Below are 25,719 nucleotides of genomic sequence, written 5' to 3' on the forward strand. Positions count from 1 at the left end.
AAAGACAGTAGACCTTTTGTTCCAGTTGGGCTTCTCCATCAACGAAAAGAAGTCCAGTTTAGACCCCAGTCAAATCAAGCAATTCCTAGGGGCTCTAATTCAAACAAAGGACGGCCTCGTCTTCCCCTCCAGAGAGAGGGTCCAAAACATGCTGTTTCAAATCCCTCAATATGTAACCGGTCGAGAGGTGACGGTACGCAAAGCAATGCGCTTGCTAGGAATGATGGCGTCGTGTATTTATTTGGTACCTCACGCGCGCCTGCGCATGCGCCCAATGCAAGAGTGGCTCAACAGCCAGTGGTGTCAGGCCAGCGGACTATGGGAGGATCTAGTTGTGGTCTCGCAGGCCTTAGTTCTCTCGCTACGGTGGTGGACAAAGGAAAACATGGAAAAAGGGAAACCCTTTGCCACACCCGCGGCGGAAGCCACTCTAACCACAGACGCATCCCTCACAGGATGGGGGGCGCACCTATCCCATCAGACTGCTCACGGAGTGTGGACTCCGAACGTAGCATCCAAACACATAAATCTACTGGAGCTACTAACTGTGTTCAAGGCGCTAAAAGCCTTCCAGGAACACCTACAAGGCAAGACAGTAATGGTCCTTACAGACAGCACCACAGCCATGTACTACATCAACAAGCAAGGGGGCACCCACTCTCCAGGCCTGTCCAAGCTGGCCCAGAATATATGGAAGTGGGCTCTCAAACAGAACATGTTCCTACTATCACTACATGTACCCGGGGAACTCAATCTGCTAGCAGACAGCCTCAGCAGAGATTTCCCCCTGCCCAAAGAGTACGAATGGCGCCTGCACGAAGACATCGTCTTCGACGTCTTCACACATTGGGGATTCCCAGAAATAGACCTGTTCGCAACCCTGGAAAACTCACAATGCCTAAGTTACGCCTCCAGGTACCCCCAGAACCAATCCAAGGGGAACGGTCTGTCGATGCAATGGTCAGGGAAATTTGTTTACGCTTTTCCCCCGACTCCCCTTCTCAACAAAGTGGTGCACAAGATGCACCAGGAACAAGTGACCATGATACTAGTGGCCCCAATGTGGGCACGACAACCATGGTTCGCTCACTTGATGGAGATGTCTCTATCCCCCCCAATAAAACTCCCCTGCCCGTACAACATGCTGTCTCAGGACAAAGGCAGGACGCTGCATCCATGCCCCCAGAACATGAACTTAGCAGCTTGGCTCCTGAGATCATAGAGTTCGGACATCTACAACTCCCGCAAAGATGCATGGACATCCTCAGGGAAGCCCGAAAACCGAACACTCGCCACTGCTATTCTAGCAAGTGGAAAAGATTTGTCATCTGGTGCAGGGGTAAAAGCATCAACCCTATTGACTGCTCTCCCACACATGTGGTCCTATACCTCACCCACCTATTAGATTCAGGTCTAGTGTTTAACTCCATTAAAGTCCACCTAGCTGCACTTTCTGCATACACCACTTCCCAACTCAAAGTGTCGTGGTGGAGAATCCCTGTTATAAAGGCCTTCATGGAGGGAGTAAAGAGAATACACCCCCCGATAGCTGACCCAGCTCCCGGATGGGACCTTAATGTGGTACTCACCAGACTCATGGGCTCTCCATTCGAACCCATGCACAAAGCATCTCTTAAACACCTCACGCTTAAGACTGCTTTTTTAATAGCTATCACCTCCATCAGGAGAGTAATTGAACTTCAGGCTCTTTCTATTCTAGACCCCTTCGTTACAGTTCACAAAGATAAAGTGGTTCTACGCACTCACCCTAGGTTTGCTCCGAAATTTATTTCTAAATTCCACGTAAACCAGTCTATAGAACTACCAACGTTCTTTCAAAACCCTTCCAATTTGGGAGAAAGGACTCTGCACACACTAGATGTACGCAGAGCGGTCATGTTCTACATGGAAAGAACCAGACCACTGAGGAAGACTAATCAGTTCTTCGTCTCGGTGGCAGCAGGAAGAGAAGGAGATGCAGTTTCAAAATCCACTATTTCTAGATGGATTGTTCAATGCATCACTCTCTGCTATACTCTTGCTAAGAGAGAACTGCCCTTTAGGCCAAGAGCACACTCTACTCGAGGCACGGGGGCATCCATAGCATTCATTGCAAATGTTCCCCTTGAGTCCATCTGCAAAGCGGCTACCTGGAGTTCTGTGCACACCTTTACAAAACACTACTGTCTAGATACACACTCTAGATCTGACTCCCAGGTGGGACAGGCAGTATTAAGACACCTTTTCTCTACTGTTCCTTCTCATAACCCACCGCCAACTCCGGGTACTGCTCGCTAGTCTATGCACAGCATGTGATTCTAAGCAGATTAACAAACATCAGAAGAGAATGCATTACTTACCGTAAAAGCATTTCTGATGGTTGTATCTGCTTAGATTCACATGCGCCCGCCCTTCCTCCCCGCTCGGATGGAAGGAACATAGACTTCCTTTATATATCTCTCTTTTCTGTACTCGCTCACGTCTAGAAGGCTCCCTCAGGGCAGAAAAATACAAACAGAGGGACCTCGACGCGTGAGGGATTGTGGGTACAACGCACGTCACTATAGGGATAGTGTTTCAGACACGCCTTGTCGACGTCCCCTTTTCGACTACGAAAAACAAAATGCAATACTCCGCAGTGACCACTGGATGTCGGACCTATGCACAGCATGTTGAATCTAAGCAGATACAACCATCAGAAATGCTTTTACGGTAAGTAATGCATTCTCATATAGCCTGAGTGGAGGTAGGTGCTAGTGTAGAATTTTGAAATTGTGTTCCATTGCAGAGGTGTAAAGTTGGCTGGAGAACATTAGCTTATACATTTTGCCCCAGGTATCTTCTGAGATTCCCGGCCCTGACTGTTAGGCCCAGAAGTGCTTACAATTCTGTCTCCCCTCCAAGTCCGATGTGATCATTACTTTATATGTTATGTTACTTGGCATTTATATAGCGCCTTATGTATCATTGTTATGACCTCACAGCGCTGGTAGGTTGAACGCCCTCGGGAACCACAGTTCAAGGGGAGAGGGAGAGGGGGAGGGGGGGAGAGGGAGAGGGAGAGGGGGGGAAAAATAAATAAATAATAACATAACGTGCGTGGGCGCACTGGATATGCGTGCAGCTGGTGTGGTTGTTGCATGATAACCGCTTCTTAGCGGTAGATGTGGTGCTGAGGAAATCAGTTGGATGTGTTCAGTCTGGAGGGTGGACACCCAGACTGGGTTCTGGCTGCGTTAGGCCTGAGGAGACACCTAAGCTAGCCGGAATGTGCTGAACTAGCTGTGTTTTATTAGGATGATGGGGTGTTGGTGGGGTCATGCGAGTATGAGTACAGGTAGGCCGAATGTGTCATAGCATAGCTGTGTTCTAGTTGAATGATGGTGTATAGGGGAGAGTAAGTGTAGTAGTGTGATATGGTGGTTATGAGCAAAGCACCTGCGACCAAGCACGAGAGCAGGACAGGGGCCATACATAGCTGCACACGTATATTTTTTATTTTTATTGTTGTATATGATTAACATTAACCTTGTACAACAATTTCATCATGTATCCAAATCTTTCATGATATCATACTAAAAATCATTATTTAAAACAAAATAAAATATACATGCACTCCAGATTCAAAGTTAAAGAAAATACTTTCTCACCCAAAACAGGAGAAGACAGTACCCTGATGACATATAATCTCCTTTTGCTATCGGTCAGGCAAACAGTTGCAGTGATTTTGAGCAAAATTCTGAGCCATTTTCCAAAGCAAATTCAGCTGTCCATTCAGCTCTCCAACATCTGTATCACTGCAATTGTAATTTCCTGTGAATGCACACGTATATAAAGCGACAGATTGGATAGGGTAAACATGTGATACAGATAACATGGGGATACAGGTACATAGCATAAATATATAGCATAAATAGGAGATACAGAGATATATCTACTCCATCCAATCCATCTACTCTGTTCTGTATATTTTAGATAGGATTGCCTTTCATGATGTAGCTTCATTAATAACTTTCTCAAAGGAGTTTAAGGGTCTAGAGATCTTGGAGTGCCATCTAGGGTTGGACGGGATACCTTTGAGGCTAAGGTATTTGAAAATGCTCAGCAATTCTGCGAACAGTGACTCAGGCAAGGGGATGAAATCGATTAATTGGCCTTCTGGAAATAGCTTACCCGCTCTCTCTAAACCACTGTCGGACCATTTTTGTAAGTGACAGAAGCCCCCCCCCCCTGTCCTCCAGCGGGTGCCACCACACCGAGGTCCGAGGAGAGGGCCCAGAGGAGAAGAGGTTGTTACTTTTACTCTTTTTCCATAGGGTACCCAGGATGGCAAGCGTTGGGTGCTTCCTTACGTGGCCAGGGCGTCTTTTGTTGGGGACCACAATAGGTCTCTGACTTTCTTTGGCTGGGTGCTTAAGTCCTCAATGCAAGTCCGGTGTGTGCTCATGTCGTCTCTAAGGCGTTCTAGCATGACTTGGAGTTGGGCTGCTTTGTAATACAGCCAAAAGTCAGGGAGGCCAAACCCACCAAAGTCTCTGGGCAGGGTCAGAGTCTTCATTTTAATTTTAGGCCTCTTCCCCTTCCATATAAATGTATCATCAACCTCAGTTTGGAGGAAGGTGGGATCAGAGAGGGGGAGTCGGGAGGGAGGAAAATAGATTCAGCAGGCATTAGGAGTACGTTGATCTTGACGGTGACCATCCTCCCAAACCAAGAGGAGGGTCAAGGGGGCCCAGCGAGTCAAGTCTGATTTCATCTTTTCCAACATCAGCGCGAAATTTAGCGATTCCTCGGGATTTGAATACCTAAATAGGGGATGGCTATGTTATCAATCCTCATCCCTCCTAAGGTTTTCCCATCTCTAGTTGCAGGGTCGATGGCCCCAATGGGCATTATGCTGGACTTGGGTACGTTTATTTTTAGGCCTGAAAACCGACCAAACCGGTTTATTTGAGCAAGCAGTTCGGGTAGGGACATTCATCAGTTAACACAGGATGTCATCTGCAAACAGGGGGAGTTTAAAATCTAAGATACCACAGCAGATTCCTGCTATATTCTGGTTATTCCTAACTGCAATGGCCGGGATTCCATTGTGAGGGTGTGTGAGGGCGTATATGAAGGGGGAAATGGGACAGCCCTGCCTGATACCTCATAGTCAGGTGAAAGGGGGGCAGAAATGGTACCACTGACCGCCACCCTGGCTACAGGGTCGTTGTAGAGCGCCAGTATCAATTGTCGAAAGTTGCTACCAAAGCCCATCTTTTGTAAGACCTTCCCCATCTAGTTCCACTCTACCCGATCAAAGGCCTTCTCAGAGTCTATCGAAACCAAGTAAGCATCCATCCCCTTGTTTTGGCCTCATGAATTAAATTGATTGACTTTCTTGTTTTGTCTGATCCCTGGTGGCCTGGAATAAACCCCACTTGGTCCCCATGGACGAGGGAAGGCATTACGTGGTGGAGACTATTAGCTAAAACTTTTGCCATCCTTTTTACATCTGTGTTCTGCAAAGAGATGGGACGATAACACTGGTATCGGGTAGGGTCTTTGCCTTCCTTCCGGATAACGACTGAGAGCGGGGAGCATGGATCTCAGAAGGGAACCTGATGTCAGGACGTTGTTAAACAGTTTGTCATGAAGGGGGCCAGAGTGAAGCAGAATGTTTTGAAGAACCTAACCGTGTAGCCATCCTCCCCAGATGCGTGCCCCCCTCATTTTATCAATGGTGTCAAGGACCTCCTCATCAGTGAATGGAGCGTCCAAGGCGGCTACTCCGTCTGGGGTTAGACTTGGTATGGGGAGCGTGTTGAGGAATTGGTCGATGGGAATCGCTTCTTCAGTGAATTCGGAAGTGTAAAGGGTTTTGTAGTAGTTACGAAATTCGTCTGCTATCTGGGCATCATTCAGGAGTTTTTCTCCACTTGCTGGTTGTATTACAGTCACCCTTCTTTCAAGAGTTTCCTTGCTCCCTTGCCTCCAAGCCAGCATTTTATCAGCTTGTTCCCCCTTCTCCATATATTTTTGTTTGGGGAATGCCAATTTACGCTCTGTTTGGTGAATCAGTAGGGCCTTCAGTTCAGCTCTGTATATCTGGAGTAGCTCCAGTGCTCCAGGAAGCATTTGGGACCTCGCTTCCCCCCGGCTGCAGAGCGTCTATTTTACACCCAAGTGACACCTCCTGCTGTACTTACTTTTGGCTCCCATTCTCATCAGGACCCCCCATATGGTTGCTTTAAATGCCTCCCTTATTCCAGGAATCCCCACCTCGCTGTTCTATTTAAAATGGGAGTACTCTTTAATTGATGCCAGCAGTGTCTGGGTCAGTTCTTTGTCTTTTAACAAGAGGTTGTTGAAGGTCCACTTGGAGGTGTCTTTTTCTGCGAACCATTCCCCGATTCCAACTCTAACCATGTCCTGGTTTGACCACTGGATGGACTCTGTGGTCGTCTCCAAAACCCTGTTATTTAGAGGTCTCTCAATGAGGTGGTAGCCTATCCTTGAAAATGGGTCCTGCACTTTAGAGTAGTAAGTGTATGGGGGGTCCCGTCCCTTTACCCGGAAAAGAGTCCACCACACCCAGATCTGAATTGGTTTGTTGGAAACCGAGTGCCCTTTTAAGCTGCGCACTGGTGGTTGCATGTGAAGTCGCCCTTTTTCTGTCAGAGTCTGGGTCAAGGGCCATGTTAAAGTTGCCACCTATGATCAGGGAGCCTTCAAGGAATTATTGGATTTTGCCCTTCATTGAGAGCCAGAACTGATCTTGCCCGCCATTTGGACAGTAAACTGAGACTAGGGTAATCGTGCCGCCTTTAACCTCCCCCTTGGTCATTATGGGGTCCTTAGATTCCACCCTCAGGACCAAATTAAGTTTGGTGGCCACCACGATTTCAACACCCTTTTTCTTAGACTGATTGGATGAGTAAACTCCCTTCCTCCTATGGTTTTGGTTTTGGCTCTGGCTCTAAGGGCAGGTTCCCTCCATCTCTGCCAGTGTGTCTCCTGCAGGAACAGGATGTCTAATTCTGAACTGAGAAATGTGTGTATTATTAGGGATCTCTTAACCCGACAGTTTAAACCGACAAATAACAAATAACATTTTTTTCAGGATCGCCTGACGTAAGAACTGGTGTCGTGAGCCGGACTTTGTTGACTGATAAGGTCCCAACCTTCAGTTGTGTTCATAAATGAACATGTAACCATAGTAAACCACTTATGATGAACTCCCCCATCCCACACCCCTCCAAGCATTCCAGCTCCGAAATTCTCATGTCGATCTGGGTCTCGAGAATGTCTCCCTCAGGCCCTCCTCTGCCCTTCTCCCCCGGCCCCTCCTCAGCCCTTCTCCCCCAGCCCCTCCTCTGCCCTTCTCCCCCGGCCCCTCCTCTGCCCTTTTCCGCCGCCACTCCTACCCTTCTCTACATTCGCCTCTAATTCTGTGTCCTCTTCGCTTCCTCTTTTTCTTGCCATGACCAGTATAGTAGTAATGGAATTTGGCAAGCCCAGATCTTGGTCCACGGGCACCCCCTCCTGCTCGGTGTGCTCTGTTGATGGTGGGTTTGGTGGTGTTGTCATCATTAAAGACTTTCCTGATGACTTCATTGATGGCTTTAATTATCTCACCTTGCATTTTCCCATCCCTTTCTGGAAAGCCAAAAAACCTCAGATTGCATCGACACTCTTGTTTTTTTTTTTTTTTTCTTGAAGTCGTCCATTTTGAGTGCACTTTGCTCCTCCCTTCTTTCCAGCTCCGAAATTCTCATGTCGATCTGGGTCTCGAGAATGTCTCCCTCAGGCCCTCCTCTGCCCTTCTCCCCCGGCCCCTCCTCTGCCCTTCTCCCCCGGCCCCTCCTCTGCCCTTCTCCCCCGGCCCCTCCTCTGCCTTTCTCCTCCGACCCCTCCTCTGCCCTTCTCCCCCAGCCCCTCCTCTGCCCTTCTCCCCCAGCCCCTCCTCTGCCCTTCTCCGCCGCCCCTCCTACCCTTCTCTACATTCACCACTAATTTCGTGTCCTCTTCGCTTCCTCTTTTTCTTTCTTCAAATTTACAATACCACCTGTACTTGCAGCTTCCATCTTTCTAATATCCACAAAGCTTGCCCTTTTCTTCCTTCATTGCTACTAAGCTCGCCATTTTCCCTACTTGACTATTGTTCTGTCTTTGTTGGACTCCTTGCCTCTCACCCTGCCCCTCTCTGTTCAGTCTTTAATTGGGCCGTTTGCCTCCTCTTCTCTCCCCCCACCTGTGCTAAACCCCTTTTCTGCGTTATCTCTCGTTTAACTCTCTAAGCACTGTTTATTTACCATCATTTCATATTTTTTGTACTGTTATTAAAATGCTCAGCACTTTGGCCAAAAAGTTGCTATATAATTCCCAACAAAATACTCCTCTGTACCAACCATCCTTGGTAGTGGTTGTGCTTCTTGGGCTCTGTCAGTTACCAGTATTCAGTGTGCCTGGTGCTCCTGCCTCTTTGTGTCGGGCTTTCTTTGGTTCGCTCGAGGAATCGCAGGTTCTTCTGATCCCTTGGTTTGAAGCTTGTTGTCTTCAGGCGCTGGGCGATCTTTACTATTGGGTGGGTCTTGGCAGCATGACGCAGCAGAGCTTCCCAGCGTCGTTCTTCAGTTCGCCTCCTCGTTCCATGACAGTCTGGCAGATTGTTCTTTCCAGCGTCCATGGTTCGACTTCAACCCAGTAAAGATGCAGATTACTGTGTTAGATTGAGGGTTGAGTAAACCCTGCTCTGAATCAGAATGGTCCTCCTTTGCTATCTTATTGCGGCCATCGACTCAATTTTGGGGGGGGTGGAGGGGGTTGCCACATTCAAACTATTCTGAGCGTCTTCCCAGACTTTCACTCACCATGTGGTCCCAGGTATAAATCATGCATCCTATTCTGGTTCTGACAATTGCTGCTTCGATCTCTGAAGCAGGCAGAAGCAATGACCATATATGGCCACATCCGTCTCCTGATGCATTCTTTCATAGGAACAAAGGCTGGCTGTGGATTGATGTAGAACTAGGGCATCATTCTGGTGACAGACTGTATCAGACTGCAATCAAAAATTGTCGTCTTCCACCAACCAGTGAAGCTTATACAGTGAACTGGGCACCGGTTGTTCTTGGGATTCCCTGCTCTGGGAGACTTGGGGGGGCCTCTCGGAGGTGAAGTTTCAGTTGGGTCGCAGATAAGGTTGTGGAGATGCACTCCCCAAGGAAGAAGTTAGGGTGACCTTTCACCTCAGATCATGTCATCTTTGTTTTATTATTCCAAGTCCTGTAGGTTAACACTGCTTATTTTTCCTTTATATTGTAGGCCCTGGCCACAGCCTGCTGGTCTGTCCTGAAAGCAAAAAGACGACTTCTTATGGTAAGTGGATCTAACCTAGAAACCTGAGTGAGGGTGTCCTCCTGCCGGGCCCTGGGAACTCTGCGATCTGCTCTGCAAAGAACAAGGGCGGCTCCTCCTCTGCCAGAAATCATTCCGGCCCATTGACCTGGACACAGTGTCCTCCCACCTCCCTGCCCCCCAGTTAAGAACAGGGGTGACCCCTGCTGAGCACTGGGAATCTCCTGACCCATTGGAACCCTGGGGCTATCTAAGAACATTGGATAGGGACAACCTTGTCCTAACGAGAGACTGCTCAGCCCCCTGTGCCCCTCCACTAAAAACAGATGGCGTTGATGGCTCCTTCCAGAACAGTCCATTCCATTTCCATGTATCTGGAGCGGGGGCTGCACATGTACCGAGCCACTCAACTAAGCATTGCCTCATCTTCTCTACGCTGTATCTGCACTGCATGGAATGTGGGGCAGGTTGTTCGCTTCCTTCATATCTGCACCTTTTATCAAGCAACACCTGTAACCATGTAGCAAAGGCCAGAGACTTTCAGAATCTGGGCCACCATCGACCTTGAACGTAGCTCCTGTATGTGAGGTTTATGTAGCCGGTCATGGGTCACAATTACTTATTCACGGTTTGTATAGAAGATGCCCAGTGTCCAGGCCCCTCCACCTTGGAGTGTATGAGAAATGTCACGAGGGCGCTGGTCCCTCCAGGAACGGGTGTGACTAACCTGTGACAGTGTAAATGGTTCCTTTGGCAAGCCAGTAGAGAACATGTCTTCTCCCTTTCAGGTTCCAGATGGCTTTATCTCTCATTTTTACTCCGTATCGGAGCACGTCAGCCCTGTGCTGGCCTTCGGTTTCCTTGGACCTAAACCACACCTATCTGAGACCTGCACTTTCTTCAAGGTAAGACTGGCTACTTCGAGGGGAAATGTGGGGGGCTATGTGAGAGAGGTTGGCATATGGGGCTGGTCTAGGGTATTACACCCAGTTACAGCTTAGGATTGCCATTCTTTTCTGTATGTGTGCTCTGGTTGACTGTCGGGTCAGTAGAGGTCAAGAATGTAGAAAGTGCTCATGTGTAATGTAGGCTCTTGCTTAATTGTTGGAAAGAGTCTGAGCCTCTGTCTTCTCTCTCCCTCCTGCAGGACCAGATAATGCAGTACCTGCAGGATATGTTTGACTTGGATAAGGTGAGGTACACCACGGTGCAGTCATTGGCGTCTGACATCCTGCAGCTCTCCCACAGGCGCAGCGACATTCTCCTAGGGTATCTGGGCACCGACTGCCCGGCAGATATGAATGGCTCTGTGCCCAAGCAATGTCAAGAACCTGGCATGGAGTGACCTCTACTGAACCCCCCTTCCCAGTGCAGGGACTCGAAGAAAGACTCCGAGCCCAGTGTAACCCTGACTGGAACAGCTGCAGGACCAGCACAAATCCAGGGCGGCACGCAGTCTTGTCCTCTTTTAATTGTTTTTATTTAATATGAATCATTCTGAGTCCGCTCCATGGCACTCATGTGCTGTACAGATGGACACGGGTCTGCCTCCTGAGGAGCCTTGCAGGTGCATCTGGATCTCGCTGTGGGTCAGGACCTTGAGGCGGGGTTGCTGCAAACCTAAAGACCCGGTTGCTACATGCACAAGTCTTTTCTCACCTCTGCTGTGCCTCCACCACCACCGGTGCTACAAGTGGAAGAAATAAAGATTTCCTGCAGGAAGACAGTCCCTGAAATGTGAAGGGCACAGTACTATATGTGTACTGTTGCCCTGGATGAGTTAGAGTGCTGTCCTAAGATCTCTTCTTGGACTGAGGTCATCAGTTCAACCAAACTCGCTGCTGCTCACTGGCCGAGAGCGGTAGCACAGCTGGCTACTGTTCCTCATATTATCCCTCCACTGCAACCGGATTTCGTTGAGTATACATGCATTGCTCTTTGTGTCGTTTTCACAAGAGCAGAAGGAGGGTGCGACATTTCCGCGAGAACCTTGCTCGCCACACGTGCAGAAATCTGCAAAAGCCACCGATACTGGTTGGGAGCACTTGCATATGAATGTTCTCTACGCCCTCTTAAGTTGCAAGACACCAGAATGTGGCCCTCGTACATATTTGGTCATAATGACCCTGCCTTTTTCAAGCAATGATGTTTGTCCAACAATGTTAAACTCCTGGAATGGATGCAGCCACACCTGTTCAATCTCCCTTTCTGGGTAAAATCTGTTCTAGAACTTTGGCCGGGGGCAGTTTAATCAGCAGAATGTGCACAGGTGAAGTGCACTTTGATGACCCAGGTGTGCGAGCGCATGGCCTGTTGTCCAGTTTTTCTCTTCTACCACATTGGTTAAATATTAGGAGTTTCTCTTTTAGAGGCGGGGGGCAGAGGGGTGAGCAAAAGCAGAAAGTTATTCTGAAAAGGTCTTTTTATCCTCTGATTAGAACGCGCCCCTTTGACTGGTCAATCTGCGCTTCTGCGCATATGCTATGACCTGTTTGGAGCAGTTCTACACAGCACAGAGCATAGCATGTACCACCTTTGGGTGTGATCATTGCAGCTCAGTTGCCCTTGGTCCTCCAATGTGGCTGGTGAGCAGCGCTGCTGTGGGAGGAACCTTGGACGTTTCTGCCAGTGTCCTTCAGGCCAGGCTGAGTTTTTGGCTGAAGTTGCTGAGGCTCAGGCAGGTAGAGGGATTGGCACTGTGGTCAGTCTTCACACTCTTTCTGAGCACCTTGAAAGTGCTGGAAATGTCCCTTACATTGCCTGGAAGTGGGAATCCTACCTGTGGTTGTTGAACACCGTTCAGAGTTGTGGCCACTTGTCTGCGGCGGACATGTTTACCGCCATGTTGCCTGTAGGTTCGAGCGTGGTTCTTAGCTTTACCCCTGAGCCAGGGATCTGCAATAGCGAATGGTGAGGATTCATTGGAGCAGTAATCCTAAATATCTGTGTCCAGCGGCCGGCTGCAGATCCCCCCCACCCCCCCACCCCCTGCATAGAGCCCCCATTCATGGGTAGAGTAACATAAGAGAATGATTGAGCTGAGAATAGGGATTCTGCAATGAGTGAATGTTTCCCCTCACCTCCTGCCGGGGTTCTGGGGTGGCATCCACCCTAAGGAGTCAGAGCGGGTGTGTGAATCATCATGTTGAATGTATCTCACTGCAAGGTCTGATCCAATCTTATTGGACATGCCAAGTGCTAACCAGCCAAACATGCGTGTCAAGCTGTGTATGTTGTACACTACTGTTTTTTTTTTCTTGTGCTTTTCTTTTTAACACACTGTTAATTCTTTATATGTGTTGTCTCCTTTTGTTATGTGTCTCCTGTTGGGAGAAGAGAATTGTTGGTCTGCTCTTAGCCGTTGGGCCCCAGTGTGGGACCCTCTGCAGAGGTGATCCTCACTGGCCCACCCTGATAGAGCTCATGGCAGATATGGCCAGATTTCTAGGCCCAATGTGGTATGGCTCTCCGCTAGTATGTCCTGGGGTGGGGTGGCCTAGTTGGGTTTATCCTGGAGGGGCCTGTGTATGTGTGGGCCTTGTGCGCCAACCTAGGCTAGTAGCACCTGGCAATCCCTTTAACTGGTTCAGCTTGGCCGGTGGCCACCTCCACATACACTTTGGTTTCTGATGTGTTTTGTGACTCTGGTGAGGGCATAGTACACCTGATGTCTAACACCCTCAGGGCAAGGGCTGGCCTCAGATGCCTGTGCTTCAATTCTGAGCACTACTTTCTATTACAAGTTGAAGCATCAATGCTCAGTAGCTTGTCTTCTGCTATGCAGAGGAGATGGGCCTAAAGAAAATCAACGTTTCTTTTCCTGGTGTCATCCATCATGAATTTTGGGGAGCTGTGATTTATGCTGTGAAAGAAGGCCACTGCAAAGTGTACTCGACCGACCTTAGCAACACAAACCTCTGTCCTTTTCTTGTCATCACTGAGCCTTCTCTGCAGCACTTGGTCTCAAGAAGAGTGCTGCCACACTGCTAGCAGAGCGGGGGACTGGCTAGTGGTGATGGCACCCTGGTCGTGCAGGGACCAATCACATTTGATCCTGGCTGCACAGGATGAATGTTTGCTACATCGCGGAGATTCAACGCCCTTGCCTCTTGTCTCAGGAACAGGCTGCTGTTTTGCACATGTATATGCCAGTGCTGCTGGATTCAAGATTTTGCTGCATAGCACATTTTTATTTCTTTTGGCACACATTAAATCTCAAGTCACATCACTGACCACATGTTATTTTAGTGTGTTTTTTTGGATCTGGAAGTGTGACATATGAATGCCAGAGGGGCTGGCGGAGCAGGGTTTGTGGCAGCGGCGATGGCACAGTTTATCACATTTACCACCAGACATACAGGTGTGAATTGTATGAACTTCCCCTTCTCTGTGGAAGGGACAGAACTGGGAGCACATACCAGGGTCTTTGAGGAGGGTACATCTCTCTTATCCAGATAGTGGAAGCTTTCGTTGTCATGCAGGGTTCACAAGAAGGCCAACACTTGGAATAAAATACAGATTTATGCTGCTCTCCAAACACTTCATTTAAAAATATGTAACTATTTTCACTTTTATTTGTGATTAGTGTATATATTTGTTATGCCTATGAAGGGCATGTGCTGGTCCAATACCCCCCTGCCCCTCATACCCAGGAAACATGGCACTAAACATGTACATTATTTGAGCAGAGAATACAGTGCAGGTGTCCTTTATATACGTGTGCATTTCTTAGGGGAATAATGAACTAGGGAGGCAGATTTCATTTTGAATGGAATTCTATGTTATGACACCTGGTGCCGGGGATAACCACTAGAGAGCTGGTATCCATCAGTTCCAAGACACAAAGTGTGCAGAATAAACTACAAAGAAGATGTTGTTGTGGCTATCCAGATTATTCCTTTACAGGGGGGAGAGGGGGCAGGGGTTGGATTGTAGCCCAAGTGCCTTGAACCTGTGATATCCTGTGTGACAGCAGCGATCTCCCTGGTGCTCTCTGTGAATGTATTGAAATGGTTTGGTTGGATTTGGCTGTCTCGCGCTCTGCATACTTCAATTGGATAAGATAATGGTTAGTGTGAAATCAGTTCAAAATGTCCTGAGAGTAAGTCTTCCAATGGATGATTTATTGTCATTGAGTCCGCCGACACGTGTTTTGACCTTAGTCGTCCTTAAGGCCTTGTTCATCTGAGCTTGATATATAAACCATAATTCGCTTGTGTCTGCCATTACAAATCTGCTATCTTAGACATATTGCTGGTGGCAAGCGATTATGTTGCTTTTTCCTGTTCTAGCCTAAATTATTAGATTATTTGGGGAATTGTGCTCGTACACTGGATAACATTGTGTTGCATGCCCTGAGACAACTTAACATTACACTTGCTTGACCAGTATCATGTTGATCGGTCCTGGGGTTAAATCCCTCCTGCTGCTACAGGTGGAAAGGGGGAGAGCGAGGAAACTGGTCTTTAAAGCCTCGTCACCTTCCAATCAGGTAAGAGCAAAGGGCGGGGGAAGTGCAGGAAACACACTGGAACCTGCCATTACAAACAGGTCCAAGAGCAAGCAAGGAAATCCCTGGGAGACGGGAGGAGCATGATGGAGCTAATAAACCAAATTGTCTGTTTGTGTCTGGTGCTTTTTATCCCTGTCACCTACCTGACAATGTATAAGGATAAATGGTTGATGTTGGTATTCTGTGAAGGAGCTTTGTTTAGAATGTGTCAGAGTTGCACAAGTTATCAAATCTTTTATGTGCAGAGTATAGCCTCTGTGTTATATTCAGCTCCTTTAGAATATAGCCACTGTGTAGAATGTAGCCGCACTTTAAATTCGCCCCTTCTAAATTCAGCTGCATCTATGAAACCAAGAAACCAGCCAGGACACGCGGGTATGTATCGCACTTCATGCTTATGAGACGGTAGCCGATGGCGCGCCTACCCAAACGCACGCATCTGCTATCATGCACTACTCTAAGACACATTGCGACACATTGCACAACACCTCTGCCATAAGAATGCAGCATTACCCCACGACAGATCTTTGGTCTAGCTGCACTCCTAACGAGCCTCCTGCTCTTGCATACTCTCCAGACTACCCCCCATCACCCAACCACTTGCCGGCTCGACATGGGTAGCAAGCTGGGACTTGGCCACCCCAACCTACCTTCGTATTGGCTAAAATGCATACACACATTCTAATGTGCACGAATTTCCCATCGGTCCCCCGAGGGCGTTCAACCAACCGTGCTTTGAGACCAAACCAATGGGAAAAGGCGCTCTACAATTGACCATTGCGTTAGATGCCCAGTGCAAAACAGTTAAAGGCTGTCTTTTTTAATGCTATGGTTCTCGGGCATCACGCGAGACAAGAGGAAAGTGATGATTATTTGCACAGCTTTGAAACTGAATATTGTTTTCTACAGGGAATCCATACTGGGGAAGTAAACATTAATAGCCCCTCACAGAATTCATTGTAAAGGTAGAGGTGTTGCTTCGCCAGCCGTAGGTAAGAAGAAAGGTGGGCTCATTTTGACAACTAACAATGTTAATAGCTGAGCACCTTCAAATGCCCTTTTTCATCCTCTTGCGCACGTTTGCAAAAGGCGTTTCTGTGCATTTTAGTGCACAGTTCCAGATTCGCAAACTGGATGTGCATTGAAATAAGCAAATAGCTGCTGTGAATGTCTATCCCCCAAAAAAGGATGAAAATGCTTTTATTTTTTGTTTAGATTTCCCAATGACTGCCCTGGTACTGTGAAATGCACTCCCAACCACTGGGTGGCTACTGGTAGCCTGGTCCTGTGAAATGCACTCCTAACCAATGTGTGGGTACTGTGAGCTGTCAAACACTTGCATGATCCTGGCACAAATGTATGTATGGGGGCTGGCCAGCACATCTTTTGCACTGCCACACAGTCCTCAAGAGAAAAGTGCATAAAGTGACCTGCACAATTCTCAAAATGGCACAAGTGAAAAAAGTGACTCATCTGCATTTTCTGTAACTTATTTTGGGAGAGATTTTAACATGGTTGTCAAACGTGTTCCAGACAGGCAAGCTGCTGCTACATTTAGGCACCTTGAAGCAGAAATGGCTCTTTGCAATCGCCTCAAGAATACTAAGCTAGCGGTTCCATGGAAAATGCAGCAACCAACAATTAAAATGTTCACTTTTTACTCTAATCCTCATCAGTCATACCCTTGGTTAGACTATTTTGGACTATTTCTTGGTATCTAAAGAATTCTGTGACTCACTCAATTTCAGATGCTAAGATAGAGCCCAGTATAACATCGGACCATGTTTCAATTTCCATTAATACAGTTTTCCCTTGTTTAACCCTACATTGGTGCACTATTCTAGGAGTCATCACACCCAGGATGTCAAGACTATTGCTGATTACTTTCTAAACAATAATGTAGATGCATCCTTTCGTAACCATTTGGATACCTTTAAGACTACTGTGAGAGACACAACTATTTTTATTATGGTAAACAATAATACATACACAATTTTCTGTAGCATATGATTGATCCCTGAGAACAAGTTTTCTGCTGGTATATGATGCCTGATGTTCGACACTGTCATGCTCTTGGAGGAGTGTGATACCTAAGCCCATTTTAGATGCATCTTTTTGTAACAGAAACTCTATTCAAGTCTGGCATCTTCAGGGCGGGTGTATTACAAAGTAGGTTTTTAAATCCATCAAGGCTATTCGCCCATCCCAGTGAAGATGTCTCTTGGTCTTGGGAGTTTGTTGGGCGGCCTTCGCTTTTATAGTTTGTGGTTGAATCAGGCTGTTCCCAACGAAAAATCCAAGGAACTTCACTGTGGATTGTGTGACATGTCATTTCCGTGTGTTTGGTGTTAGGCCTAATTTCCTCAGAGCATGGGTGATTTCATACAGATGTTGAACGTGTGTGGGCCAACGATCGCTGTGAACCCAAATATCGTCTAGGTAGCTCCACAAAACAATCAGCATTTTGTCCATTAGACATTGAAAAGTGGCTGGGGCTCCATGAAGACCGAAAGGTAGTACCTTGAATTGAAACAGGCCTTGCAGTGTTCAAACAGCTGTTTTTTCTTGGCCAGTTGGATGCAAGGGGGCCTGCCAATAACCCTTGGTTAGATCTATGCTTGATATATACCTATCTGATCCCAATCTCTGGATCAAATCAGCAATTCTCTGCATTGGGTAATTATCAAATAAAGAGATTGAATTTAGCTTCTTGGGAGTCCATGCAGAAACACCAGTGCTAATCTGGTTTTGTGACTAAAACTGTAGGAGAGGAACAAGGACTCTGAGGGCTCGTTTATATCTTCTTCGAGCATTTCTTCGATCTTCTTTTCAATCCTTTTTTTCCTGGGTTCAGGAATTTGATAGGCCTTTAAATTGATTGTTTTCCCTGCCGGGGCTCTAATATAATGTAAAAAAATTAGCAACCCTGCTTGGTTGTTCTGCAAACATCTTGCAAAACTGGGCTAATAAGTTGTTAATGTCTGTCTGTTGGGAGGGTGACGGATTGGTGGAACCTAACCATATCGGAGACAGTAAGGAGAGCGGCCATAGTAACAGTGGTATTCTCGCTATGGTCTGTTCTCCACTCCTTGCGCAAGTTGACATGATACACTTGCATCTTCTGCCTTCTATCAGGTTGGGATATGAGATAGTGACATGATTACTATCACCTCTACCTCACAGAGCCTTCCCCCCACCCCAGGTGGAATTTCCTAGACCCCCATGCCACCCAGTAGAAGGGAATAGAGGTAGAGAAAAGCAAATACCTGTCACTGCATCAGAAGAGAGAGTAGACAACAACCCCTGCAGTGCTACTCTTGAATTACTAATGACACATATATTCATATATGTTATTTATGGTACACTGCTCAAACCATCCACAATCCCCTGCATGTAACACATTCAATATGCAGAAGGTTATAAATGAACCTGCGTCTATCATAGCCATTGCCTCTGTCTACCCAACACCATTCAACCATCTCAGAAGCATAATATCCACTTCAAACGTAACTGACTACCTCAATTAGTCTTGCTAGGCAACCTCATAAAATGATCTACCTTCTCAATACCTCTCCTCATTCCCAATGTGATATTAAAAGTGGGTAAAATAGGCCCCTGTACTCACTACTGTCTTCAGAGGGTAGGGAGTTGAGTGCTGAAGGTTGGATGCAAGAAGCCTGGATGATTGTTTTTGGTGTGCACAATCCCAAGAATAATAATAAAAAAAAATCAAATCCTTTTGAAAAACACATCAGAATCGCCATGGTCTCTTAGCAAAAAATATCAAAAAGGTCAAAATGTCTTAAGAGTTAGTGTCAATTGGAATTGACCATGATGCAAACAGCCAATTATGAATAAAATATGTCCATTGGTGGTGAGTTGATTGCCATAGGTAGGGATGAAGCTCAGTTAAAAATAGTATTTCGTCTCAAAAAGGAAGTGTCTTCTTGGCACTCTGGAATGCAAAAATGCAATTTCAGTTGCTTCAAAATCCAGGCAGAAAAAAGATGGAACAATCCCGTCCTCTCTTCTCCATAGTTTTTCATGGAGAGAGTGGTTTCAGTCTGCTCCTCGGTCCTCCAGCCTTCAGTCTTGTCTCATCCAGATATACAAATAGCTTTCTCTGACTGCACCTACCAGAGGACTGCTTCTTATATCGTCACAGCATCATTTACTTAAGCCATCTTCTACCCTCTGTAGTTAGAAGCTAAAACATTTGCTTTAAGGTTGTCGATTGAAACTAAAGTACCTCATTTGTCAACAATCCATCTCACATGCAGCCTAGCCCGTAAGCATTGTAGTCTTTTAGAACTTTGTTATTGTTAAAGAGAACATTCAGAAATGTTTACCAAATCAATTGGAACACATCCCAGACCGTTGTATTACAGCCCAGAAGTATTGTTATTGTAGTGTACCTATTTGTTCCAAAACAATAGATTAGTCTGCTCACAGCCCAGACTTTCAAACTGAACAGGGAAATCTGTTCATAGCTGGTAATATCTGCGCACTGCATCAATACATTTTACTATGTAAATGCCTGTATGCCCAACAACTGCATGGCTTGAGATATTGCTCAACCCCAAGCATGACTCAAGTACATGTCACCTCCCTCCCCCCGACCAAATGAGCCATAAAACAAGCCGTAGAGGCTGCTAGGTATCATGTAAAAAAAGAGTGAAGGGACGAAACAACAAATGCTATATTTATTTATTTCTATAGCGCCGGAGCCCACAGGCATGAGGGTGCATTGCATAAAGAAAAGGACAGCAGAAAAGTGTCGGGACGCAGAGCAAGATTACTGGTTCTGAGCAGATTACTTTACATGATCTTTAGCATTTATACAGGTCCTTTATTTGAACAACAGTGTCTTCTGTTTGTTCCTAAAGGCTAGGTGGTTAGGTTATAGCCTTAGGCTGTTTGGGTGCTCATTCCACTTAGATGCCGCTTGCCCAAGTCCAGTGGCTTTTTTGGAGTGAGTTACTTTCACAAACCCTTGTACCTTGCATCTTAAGGTGTGGCAATGTTCATATGTGGTTATTTGTGTTTTCAGGTAAAGGGGGGATCCAAATTTACAGTATTGGACAATAGTCATTGCTTTAAAGGTGATCTGGTCTTCCAGGGCTAACCAATGAAGGGACTTTCTGTCTTCTGTCATATGTTCCCCCACCTTTTTTTCCTAGTGATTGTCCTCATCGCATTGTTCTGTATGATCTGACATTGGTTGATGCATTGTTTATTAGCCCCCATCAGCAGTGCATTTCCGTTGTCCACTCTAGCTAAAATTGTGTCTCTGGCGATAATGGTGCTGTTTTGTTTACTCAGTACTGGCCTGATGCGACTGAGCATCATTTGTTGGTATCGGCAATTGTTTTTCAGATATGTTACCTGGGCATCAGCTAACCTAACGTCTTGACCTTGTCAGAGATCCCTATATTTGTGTCTTTGATCTTAAAGGAGGTGTAATCTGTGTCTAGTTTAGCTCTTGCCTGGGATGATCCAAAGATCATGAGCACAGTCTTGCTTCCGTTGAGGCAGAGCCAGTTTGTCATCATCCAGGCTTCAATGGAGCTGTAGATGCAAGCAAGCTTATTGTCAGTGGTATAACAGTCGGTCAGTTCGATGACTAGTTGTGTATCATCAGCAAATTTTGTAAAAAAAGACCCCCACGTTTGTTAATAGGGTACGTAGAAACCTCAGATAGAGACTAAACAAAAGGGGCGATAGGCTGGCCCCCTGGGGTACGCCACAATTTATAAGTCAGGGTAAGGAGAAATTATCTCCCCCGTGGTTCTTGGAGCTCTGATCTTTGAGGAAGGATGTTACCCAGTCTATAGCTTCCCGAGAACAATTTCCTGATTTGTCTAAAGCTTTGTGTAGTTTTTGATGGTCGAGCAGTTCAAATGCTGCTGCGGGGTCTAATACTATCAACATCCCTGCTTTTCCCTTGTCCAGGATGCTAAGCATTTGTCTGAAGGTCGAGCAGGGCCATCTCCGTACCATGTGCTCCTCTAAAGCCCGATTGTTGGGTGTGTAGGAGGTTGTTCCTGTCGACATAATCTTGGAGTTGGATAGTACCAACTTTGTCCAAGATTTTTAGGAGAAAGTGACAGTTCGTTATTGGACGGAGATTGGAAGGGTCATGTTGATCTAATCCAGGTTTTTATAGGCGTAGCAGTAACTGTTTGAATTACAGTAGGGACCTTGTTGTCTCTAAACAAAGCATTCACCATTCTACTAAGATGAGAAGCAAAAGTCTCAACATTATCCAGTATGAGCTTGGGAGGGCATATATTTTCAGAGCAGGCTGTACATCTGATGGTATAAAGTACAGAGTTCATGTCGTCTAGGGCGATAGGGGAGAACTTGAATTTACTCCTCTTGAGGGTGATGCTCTAAGTTATCCAGGAAGTGGTGTGGTTGGGCGTCCACCTTACAGGATTGTATGGCTTCTCTGGCTTTTTGAATTTTATTGTAAAAGGTTGTTTGGACCTTCTCGCAGTCTTCCTTTGATGGCAGAAATAGAGGGGACAGTGTTGGAGGTTTTTCTACCGATTTCAGAATCTGGAACAATTTGCCAGTCGAACTGGAAGCAGCAGTGATTTGTTCATTGGAATAGTTTTTCTTTGCTTCTGTCAGTTTATTTCTATATAGGCTATCCAGTTCTTTCCAGTTCCCTTTGTTGTTGTCTGTGGAATTTTCTTGCCACTTTCTCTCCCATTTCCTTTTTTCCTTTTTGAGTGTACAGGTTTCAGCATTAAACCAATTCTGATGATTAGGATTGTGTCTAACCTGCTTACTTTTGATGGGAGCATGTTGGTCGATAAGCTTTTTTAGAATTGGTTATTACAGTCTATGAAAATGTTCACTCTGGACCTTCACCGGTTCCTAGACATACAATAATATAACTCAAACATATATATTTGTGAGAAAAGCTGGCTGTGGCAGATACAGGTCCGCAAACAACTCCCAGCTGATGAAGCAAGTCTCATGTTGAATCAGTAGATTTTGGTCACGCGGAAGGTTCCAAACAATTCTCATCAGTGAGTCGGGCTGGAGCTTTAGGTGCGTTTTGAACATATCTTGTGTTATTTGCCACTAAGAAATAAAAAGATGATCAGGATGAACCAAGCTGCGAGGATATAGAAAGTAGGCGTAATGCCAGTTGCTATTTCCCCAAAGAAGTCCAGCACGTCCACGGATTGAAGGAAAAGAAACTGCATTCATCAGCCTGTCTATAATGAAGCCCAGGATGGAGCTCCCATTTGACAGATGGGAGCTTTGCAGAAGGGATTGAATCCATTTTGACTAGTCTGGTGTTTTCTGCAGCTGGTCTCTGGCCAAATGCAGCGCTCTGTTTGATGCTTTCACAAAGGTTTTTTTGGTGCTGGTGATGTGAATCTTCATTTTCAGGAGTTGTGCTCAATGATAACTTCAAGAACTGAAGAGGCCTTAGCTTCACTTCAGGGCAATTTAATAGCACTAGTTCTGTCTGCTCTGGCGGATGAAGGATGATATTTCAGAATTCTACTACCTGTCAGACAGTGATTAGGCTGGCAACTCCCACAGGCATACCAGAACATGAAACGTTGAACTGAAAGATGTAGGATCCATTGGGTAGTAGCAGAGCTTTGTTACTAAATGTTTCCATTCGAATTGCACTTAATATAAATCTGATAGTTTGATTTCTGCTCACATGTGTGGACCTTAGAAATGGCCTGACATCATACATTGAGTGTTCCCACACAATCTTTCAGGGAATACTGATGAACGGTAGAGTCCCCATGCGCCACACAGGCATGGGTGTAGGGCACCTCATAGATGGTTTGTATGCTTTGATTGTTCATAAGATGCATGGTGCTGCAGGACTGCAATTTGTCACACAACAGAGGTGGCCTGACTAGTAGTACAAAGGTAGCGGGCGCCCCTCTCTCGCAAGAACAGACATGATAACCTGTTCAGTGGTTATTAACCACTTGAGAGTTCGCAGCCACTGCTTTTACTCACTGCGCCTTTCACAGATGGGAAATATCCATTTGCATATCAGTCTTTGTCCTGCCCAGGGGCAGTCCAGCACCGAAATACAATGGCAATTCCAATCTGAACGAGAGTACCACAAGCAACCCCATACACGTGTTTCACCCTTGTTGGGGATCATCAGTGAGGTGAAGCTGATGCCTCTCTAAGCACAGTGAGAGGGAGACCACGTCTGGTTGCCCCCAGGAGACCTAGGGTTACCAATCCCAGGTTCCCTAACAAATAGTACAAAGGTAGCGGGCGCCCCTCTCTCGCAAGAACAGACATGATAACCTGTTCAGTGGTTATTAACCACTTGAGAGTTCGCAGCCACTGCTTTTACTCACTGCGCCTTTCACAGATGGGAAATATCCATTTGCATATCAGTCTTTGTCCTGCCCAGGGGCAGTCCAGCACCGAAATACAATGGCAATTCCAATCTGAACGAGAGTACCACAAGCAACCCCATACACGTGTTTCACCCTTGTTGGGGATCATCAGTGAGGTGAAGCTGATGCCTCTCTAAGCACAGTGAGAGGGAGACCACGTCTGGTTGCCCCCAGGAGACCTAGGGTTACCAATCCCAGGTTCCCTAACAAATAGTACAAAGGTAGCGGGCGCCCCTCTCTCGCAAGAACAGACATGATAACCTGTTCAGTGGTTATTAACCACTTGAGAGTTCGCAGCCACTGCTTTTACTCACTGCGCCTTTCACAGATGGGAAATATCCATTTGCATATCAGTCTTTGTCCTGCCCAGGGGCAGTCCAGCACCGAAATACAATGGCAATTCCAATCTGAACGAGAGTACCACAAGCAACCCCATACACGTGTTTCACCCTTGTTGGGGATCATCAGTGAGGTGAAGCTGATGCCTCTCTAAGCACAGTGAGAGGGAGACCACGTCTGGTTGCCCCCAGGAGACCTAGGGTTACCAATCCCAGGTTCCCTAACAAATAGTACAAAGGTAGCGGGCGCCCCTCTCTCGCAAGAACAGACATGATAACCTGTTCAGTGGTTATTAACCACTTGAGAGTTCGCAGCCACTGCTTTTACTCACTGCGCCTTTCACAGATGGGAAATATCCATTTGCATATCAGTCTTTGTCCTGCCCAGGGGCAGTCCAGCACCGAAATACAATGGCAATTCCAATCTGAACGAGAGTACCACAAGCAACCCCATACACGTGTTTCACCCTTGTTGGGGATCATCAGTGAGGTGAAGCTGATGCCTCTCTAAGCACAGTGAGAGGGAGACCACGTCTGGTTGCCCCCAGGAGACCTAGGGTTACCAATCCCAGGTTCCCTAACAAATAGTACAAAGGTAGCGGGCGCCCCTCTCTCGCAAGAACAGACATGATAACCTGTTCAGTGGTTATTAACCACTTGAGAGTTCGCAGCCACTGCTTTTACTCACTGCGCCTTTCACAGATGGGAAATATCCATTTGCATATCAGTCTTTGTCCTGCCCAGGGGCAGTCCAGCACCGAAATACAATGGCAATTCCAATCTGAACGAGAGTACCACAAGCAACCCCATACACGTGTTTCACCCTTGTTGGGGATCATCAGTGAGGTGAAGCTGATGCCTCTCTAAGCACAGTGAGAGGGAGACCACGTCTGGTTGCCCCCAGGAGACCTAGGGTTACCAATCCCAGGTTCCCTAACAAATAGTACAAAGGTAGCGGGCGCCCCTCTCTCGCAAGAACAGACATGATAACCTGTTCAGTGGTTATTAACCACTTGAGAGTTCGCAGCCACTGCTTTTACTCACTGCGCCTTTCACAGATGGGAAATATCCATTTGCATATCAGTCTTTGTCCTGCCCAGGGGCAGTCCAGCACCGAAATACAATGGCAATTCCAATCTGAACGAGAGTACCACAAGCAACCCCATACACGTGTTTCACCCTTGTTGGGGATCATCAGTGAGGTGAAGCTGATGCCTCTCTAAGCACAGTGAGAGGGAGACCACGTCTGGTTGCCCCCAGGAGACCTAGGGTTACCAATCCCAGGTTCCCTAACAAATAGTACAAAGGTAGCGGGCGCCCCTCTCTCGCAAGAACAGACATGATAACCTGTTCAGTGGTTATTAACCACTTGAGAGTTCGCAGCCACTGCTTTTACTCACTGCGCCTTTCACAGATGGGAAATATCCATTTGCATATCAGTCTTTGTCCTGCCCAGGGGCAGTCCAGCACCGAAATACAATGGCAATTCCAATCTGAACGAGAGTACCACAAGCAACCCCATACACGTGTTTCACCCTTGTTGGGGATCATCAGTGAGGTGAAGCTGATGCCTCTCTAAGCACAGTGAGAGGGAGACCACGTCTGGTTGCCCCCAGGAGACCTAGGGTTACCAATCCCAGGTTCCCTAACAAATAGTACAAAGGTAGCGGGCGCCCCTCTCTCGCAAGAACAGACATGATAACCTGTTCAGTGGTTATTAACCACTTGAGAGTTCGCAGCCACTGCTTTTACTCACTGCGCCTTTCACAGATGGGAAATATCCATTTGCATATCAGTCTTTGGCCTGACTAGCACTGCAATGTTCAGATCCCATGAAGCATACATGGCATAAGGTCTTTATCCCATGCTGATATTCCATAGAAAGTATTTTTGAAGAGGCTCAGCTGAGTATATGTCGATTCTGAAATGGCCTGTTGCTGAACTTATTTTGATAAGTTCATTTCCTTCAGTTGTACTAGCAATGTTATGGTAGTCCAATCCACATCTCTCATGGTGTGTTGTAATGCAATGAAGTAGTCATCATCAGTGCGAAACTTCTTCTCTATGGACTTTCCTGCCAGTCTTTGAATTTCCAGTACACCTTATTTCCAGGTGTAGGAGGATA

General features: G+C 46.6%; 1 protein-coding gene across 4 annotated transcripts in view; it reads left to right on the plus strand.

Annotated features, from left to right (window-relative positions):
- MIGA2 (mitoguardin 2) overlaps positions 1 to 13,574 on the plus strand; it is a 288,693-nt gene extending 275,119 nt beyond the window's left edge. For all 4 annotated transcript variants that reach the window (XM_069609212.1, XM_069609215.1, XM_069609214.1 and 1 more), the window contains exons 14-16: positions 9,310 to 9,363; positions 10,131 to 10,247; positions 10,490 to 13,574. In XM_069609212.1, coding sequence (XP_069465313.1) covers positions 9,310 to 9,363; positions 10,131 to 10,247; positions 10,490 to 10,687 — 369 coding nt within the window. In that variant the 3' untranslated portion in view covers positions 10,688 to 13,574. The remainder of the gene's footprint in view (positions 1 to 9,309; positions 9,364 to 10,130; positions 10,248 to 10,489) is intronic.
- Positions 13,575 to 25,719: the final 12,145 nt, after the last annotated feature.

Source organism: Ambystoma mexicanum, chromosome 8, assembly GCF_040938575.1.
Source record: "Ambystoma mexicanum isolate Mex_15411 chromosome 8, UKY_AmexF1_1, whole genome shotgun sequence".
Classification (NCBI taxonomy): Eukaryota; Metazoa; Chordata; class Amphibia; order Caudata; family Ambystomatidae; genus Ambystoma; species Ambystoma mexicanum.